The following is a 6,498-nucleotide window of genomic DNA, read 5'->3' as shown; positions in this document are numbered from 1 at the left end:
TTCTAGTCCCTAATGTGTGCAGGGCGCATCCCCAGGTCATGAGTCCCTCAGGGCACAGGGGAGGTCCAGTGGCCGGGAGCCTGCCTACAAGGCCAGCCCCGGCTGCTGTGTCTCTGCAGAAAGGAAGCTGCCCTCACTCCCCTCAGCCCTTGGCCACCTTTATTTTTATTCCTTGCTCAGGGACTGAAAAGTCCCCAGGCTGTAGGAGCCTCAGTGACATGGGGTGCTTCCTGGTGTAGACGGATCATACAAATGCCCCCCAGGAACAGCGCAGATGTGGAGTTTGAAAGCATTTTATTAGTGCGTCATGGTCACCCTCACAGGGCCCCTGACCAGCCACCTGCCTGGGTGCCTTTCCCCACGTGGCCTCCTGCTCCCTCCTCCCACCCCCTTCTTCCCCTCTCTGTCCTCTGCTCACTTCCTCCTTCTTATTCATGTCCTACCACCTTGTGCCCCACAGAGACTCACAGCATGAAACTCACTGCACATCCCCAGGAGCACACGGCATGGTCACACCCAGCTCATCCCGCGGAGCCTGCCCTTCCGCACCCATCCCTCTTCCCCAGTCCCGTCCTCTGCTCCACAGACATGTTTTCTATTTTCATGGGTTTGCCCTGCCCATCCCCCTGATTTTGCTCCAGTTTCCACATATAAAGTGCAGTGTTCACCCCCTGCCTTTCTGAATCTGGCTGACGTCACGTAGCCTGGTTTTCTGTAGTTCTGTCCATCTCCCAGACAGTGCCCGGTTTCACTCCTCTTCACGGCTGAGTGGCACTCCATTGTGTCTGCACACCTCATGGTCTTGGTGCATTCCTCTGCTGGTGATCACAGGGTGTTTCCTTCACATGGTCATGTGCATCGCGCTGCTGTGAATATTGATGCATTCTTATCCCTATACTATTTCAATTTTAGTTTTTTGAATAAATACCAATGAGTATTGTAGCTGGATCATATGGTGGTTCATTTTTATATATTTAAACAATCTTCATACTGCTTACCAGCATGGTCATACTAATTTTTACTCCTTCAAAAAACATATTAATTTGCCTGTTTTTTCACATACTTGAAAGAATCTACTATGATTTGTATTCTTGAAAAATGCCATTTTAACTGGTGTGGGGTGAAATCTCTTCGTGATTCTGATTTGCATTTCTGTGATGAAAGGTTTCGTTTTTTGAGAAGAAGACTGTGGGGGTATCTAACCACTGGGTTCACCTTGTGTTTCCAGAGTCCCTGAAACTTGACATCAGGCACCACATCCCTGTGCATCGAGAGGGTCTTGAAAATGAGGAACCTTGATCCTCTGGGTCTGAGACGCTGGCCCCATTTGGACGCATCTGTGCACGTTTGGGAAGGGGAACAGAAGGGAATAAATGGGACCTCAGATGTGGAAACTTGGCTGGTTGTTCACTTTCAAACTATAACAACTTTCATTAAGATAATTAAGCCCCAATTAAGACTGAGACGACTTCTGAGCCCAACATACAGAGCAATTGTGGGGGGGAGGGAAAGCCGTGCTTCAGGGACTGAGGATCTGCAGAGGGTCTGCCTCTCCCTGAGAGCTGTCGACTGTGACAGCTGGCGTCCTGGTGGTGGCTTATGGTAGGCAAGAGCCCCACAGATCCCCGAGGTACAAGAACAGCCTGGGAAGCTGCACCCGTCAGAAGGGCCCACACAGCGTTGTCAGCTGCACAGCCACCAAGGTGAGTGGGCCCAGGGTCTGACTTGCTCCCAGGCACATGAGCCGTCTCCTCAGCAGCACAGATCTTACTCTCTGAGACTGAGCAGGGGGTTGCTGAGAGCCTGTGATCCTTAGGACCGTCCCGCTTCCTCTGGTATCTGAAGGTTTGCACCTGGGCCGTAACATGAAGGCCGTTTATATCAGATGTCCCTCAGCTACACGGGAGCAGCTGGGACCCTGTGCTGGGGATCTGGATTCATCAGAGAGCTCCGTGGTGGTGTCTAGAAGACAGAAAGTTAGACTCTCTGTCTGCCTTTAGAAAAGCTGTGTCTTTAGCCTTGGTGTGGACCTGTGATGATTCTGAGAACATTCTTAACTTACATGGGATGAGTGCAACTAGAGTACGGTGTATTACTCAGTTTCCAAGGTGCAGTTGTTTCTCTTGTATTATGTTTCTGTGTCTGTAAGTGCATTGTGTTTAAAGTGAAGGCATTTTGGGGACATCCAATCTGAAACTGTCCTTAAACATAACATTAGATCATAAATGTGAGTCATATTTAAGCTTCAGATCTCTGTTAGAGTGCCTACTAAACACAATCAGTACTTAAAACCACAGTGTCTCTTATTGAATTTCAGTGTGTTTTCATTAGTTTGCTTGATATTAAAATTCCAGAACTATTTCTTCAAGTTTAGTTCGTATCATGCACCAAGGACCACCAATCACATATGTATCTTGGGAAGCTACCCCTAGGGTGGATGCATGTACCTACCTAGCTCACCGGGTGTTACTGCCAGGTGGGGATGATATATTTCTCTGAATGTATGACCTACCTTTTAGAACCATTTATTCTGTACCTGTGCAGTCAATCTGGAATAATGTAAAGCTCTCCTCTGACATTTTTCATTTCATTTTGTCATAGTGAAAGAGAAGGGAGTTGTATGTCTCAGAAGTGCCTCCCACGTTTGATGCAGGGCTGTGTGGTTTGGAAAGATGGGAGTGGGCTGAAAATATGAGAAAAATTAGAAATGCACAAGCAACATGAAAATATTTGATGTGTCCTCTGGGCCATGATGTACACTGAGTGCAGTTATTTTCATCCTTGAATTACTAGTTGAAGCTGCTTTTCCTGGATCATTAAAGCTTGTGTCATAAGGCGTTGCACAGTCCATATTCAGGATTCTGTGCTGTTTATGTGAAGGCATTGGTGCAGGCTTTATTCTCCTCATTTGCTAGTGGAGGAAACAGAGTTGGAAAGGGAATCTTGAATCTCTCTGAATTCAAGGGCTCTGTGGTGTTAAAACTGGGCACAACCAGTACTCCTGCCCTTCAAGCTGCCAGGGAGGCTCAGCAGAGGAATCTAGAGCAAAGTTTTAATGAACAGCCGGAGTCGGGGAAAGGATTCAGAACTGCATTCCATGTACACAAAGCACATGCAGATCCTAGGTATTTTTTAGTTTCCTGGGTTCTTTTTTTCTGGAGAAATTGACCATATTTAACATAAGTTCTTACGTGAGACTTGAGATTGAAAATCTAACAGGAAAATGTAACATCCTGACTAGGATTGCACAGAAATCACAGCAGCCCAATTGTTGACTAGGTGGGAAAAAACCCCCAATCAACAGAAACAAAACAAAACAAAACAAAACCAAGACCAAAACCAAGCACAGCTAGAGCAGGCTGCAGAATTGACTGAAGTCTTGTTCCCAGCAAGGTTCTGCTTTAGTGACTTGTGCCCAGTGTCTCCCAACTCACTTCTCCACCAGGAGGCTTCCTGGGGATTCCTGATTCATACACTGACTCATCTCCTGGCAGCATACAGCAGGTGGTCCCACAGCTGACCCTGTGATAAACACCGTCACATGCAGAACAGACCCAGGCTTTTCTTAGAGGTCCTTGAGGTCATCAGTGGGAACTCAGCCCTTGGCTGCAGATCCTGGCAGGGCAGTATTCCATGGCTCATGTGAGCACCCTTGCTGGCTGCATGCCGTCCATAATCTGATTTCATTCCTTCATGTCTTCAAGACGTTCGACTTTACCTGTTGATTCCATCTGTAAAGGTTTTGGAGTTTGGTTTCAACAGAGAACTGCAGAGACTCTCTGAGTATTAGTAAGCAGGGAAACCACAGAGTCCTGTGGGAAGAGGGAAGCTCTCCTCATCAAAGATGGAAAACCGTGATGCAAAAGTGAACCTAGAGTTGTGGTGCTGATCCAAATAAGAGATAGAAGGGACATTGAACAAAGCAACAGACCATGCAGAAATTGAAATGTGGCCATATTTACATTTGTTAAAGACGTTGAAGCAACTGGACTTTAACAATTCTTGTGCATGGGATATTGGGGGGATGAAAGACCAAGCATGATCTAGAACTTTTGCATTGCAATATAAGAATATATAGAATGAAATTTATAAAGAACAGGGAGAACTCTGATTGGAGGAGTACAGGTTTAATGTATCCATGCTGAGGTTGAACATAGATGGGAAACCAAGGATACATCCAAGCTTGTTATTGATGATATGGAGCTTATAAAAATTCAGGATTAACAATTTATTGTTCTGAATAATAGTCCTCAAGATGGTGTTTTAAATGATGTAGAATGTTCCTCAAACTATTACAGAAAATGAAATATTATTTTGAACAAAATCTGCACCATTACATTTAAACTGACTGCTTTTACACTCTGGGAATTTGAGCTGTGAAATATTTCTTTGCAGAAACGTATTATCATTAATGTTTCTTTCTTCAAAAGGTGTTCCTACGTCCAAGCATATCTGCCTGAATTAAGAAATGGTGTTGAATGTTGTCAAGGGGACTATCTTTGTGTTTCTAATAGGACTTGGAGTTGTGGGGAACGTCCTTGTTCTTGTGAACTATATGGTCTTGTTTAGAAGCACCATGAAATCTATCCACCTCATTCTCATCCACTTGGCTTTTACAAACATGATAACACTTCTTACTAGAGGCATGCCAAGGACAGTATCCAGTTTGGGGTTGAGAAGCCTCATAGATGATATAGCCTGTAAGGTGGTGGTTTACCTCAGCAGGGTGGCCCGGGGCCTGTCCATCTGCACCACCAGTCTCCACACAGTGGTCCAGGCCATCACCATCAGCCCCAGAGCCTCCAGGTGGAGGAGGCTGCAGCCCAGGTCAGCCTGGCACCTGCTTCCCTTGTTGCTCTTCTTTTGGATTCTCAATTCCGTGATAAGCATGAACTTACCATTTTATATCAAACACATCAGAAGCATGAACACATCAGAAGTTATTAGAAGTGATAATGTCTGTTATTTTCAATCACAAAACTGGACAATTGGATGGATTTTTGTTGTTCTCATGGTCCTTCGAGATGCTGTGTTCCAGGGTATTATGGGCTGGACCAGTGGCTACATGGTCTTCCTCCTCCACAAGCACCACCAGCAGGTGCTCCACCTTCAGACCTCCAAGCTCCTCCACAGAACCCCCCCTGAGGTGAAGGCTGCGAAGAGTGTCCTCCTTCTGATGCTCTGCTTTCTCTTCTTCTATTGGACAAATTGTTTTATGTCTTTATATGTCACTTTCTCCATAGAGAATAATTTCATAGAAGGAAGTGCTGTAGAATTTGTGAACCTGGGATATGCAGTCCTCAGTCCACTTGTGCTGATTCACAGGGAAGGACACTTGGCTGAATGTTGGCACCTGTCTATTTCAATGATTTTCAATAAGTAAGTTTGAAACCATTCTTAGTTTTGTGTTGCTGTATGTAATGGGAAAATCAAGTAAGGGTAGCTGAATCACAGAGAGGCTCATTTCCGTACCCCAGATCTGGTGACAGTCCCATGACATCTGCCATAGGCAGGTGGTGTAGTGTGTTTCTTCTATCTCTCTGTGGAGTCCTGTGAGAGATGTCATCTGAATCTGGCTATGGATGATCTTCTATCTCTCCTAGGACCCTGTATGTTTGCTTGTTTTACTTCTTTTTTAAATCTCAGATTCTGTTGATATAGATATATATTGATATGTAAGGTGTATATATAATTAGTAGAATATATCTTCAGAATTATAATATTTACATATAAAATAGAATAACATACTTCATTGGATGTCATCTATAGTATAAAATCTGCAAGAGTAAAGGGATTGAAAGTGTAGTTGTCTTGTTTGATGGAAATGTCAATGGAGGCACAGTGAAAATAACTTAGTTTTTCTTTTCATGTTTTCTGATTGGTAAATCCCTATTTGAATGCATTTTATCTCCAATAAATGATAAGTTGATATTGATCACAAATCATGACTTGTTTCCAAAGTGTTCGATAAAGTCTTTACGCTGCTTGATGTTCTCTCCCTATTTTTAGAAATACACATCATATTCTGATTCATAGTGAAATGAACTTACTTTTCCTTTTTCTTAAATGGACAAAACATATATTTGTGTAGAAAGCACAGATCTGGCATGAATGTGTTTGATTAAACATTTCGAAATATTATCGATACTGTCAACATATTGAGTATACCTTAAAGATATCAGATTTGACACAGAGGTCCTTCCCCTTCATTTCAAGATGTCCTCTACATTTTTCTTATGACCCTGTTTAATTTTGGACATTTTAATTCTCTAGGAAGAAATGGTGAAGGCCTTTGTATTGACATCAGTCTCTTTGATTTCTCAAATGTCCGTAGGTTTTTAAAGCAGTAAAATATAAACAGTGAGATGAACTCTGCATCAGTTGTGCCTTATAAAGCTAACATGATGTTTGTAGTAGAGATGACAGAATATTCCCCCAATTTTGTGAGTCCGACCTCCACATTGAGACACCCTGAAGATCCTGTTATATGGAATTGAA

General features: G+C 43.6%; 1 protein-coding gene across 1 annotated transcript; it reads left to right on the top strand.

The window, feature by feature from the left end:
• The first annotated feature begins 4,468 nt into the window (after positions 1 to 4,468).
• On the top strand, positions 4,469 to 5,383 carry LOC143402239 (putative vomeronasal receptor-like protein 4). Its single transcript, XM_076859631.2, has one exon. It carries the CDS (start codon positions 4,469 to 4,471, stop codon positions 5,381 to 5,383), a length of 915 nt encoding a protein of 304 aa, XP_076715746.2.
• Positions 5,384 to 6,498: the final 1,115 nt, after the last annotated feature.

Source organism: Callospermophilus lateralis, chromosome 6 (assembly GCF_048772815.1).
Source record: "Callospermophilus lateralis isolate mCalLat2 chromosome 6, mCalLat2.hap1, whole genome shotgun sequence".
NCBI classification, from domain to species: Eukaryota; Metazoa; Chordata; class Mammalia; order Rodentia; family Sciuridae; genus Callospermophilus; species Callospermophilus lateralis.
Note: the sequence above shows the minus strand (reverse complement) of the source record. Positions and strands in the feature narration are given on the sequence as shown.

Bases quoted from the DNA above. Each gene is read 5' to 3' on its own strand.
- LOC143402239 (XM_076859631.2), top strand. From the start codon at position 4,469: ATGGTGTTGAATGTTGTCAAGGGGACTATCTTTGTGTTTCTAATAGGA.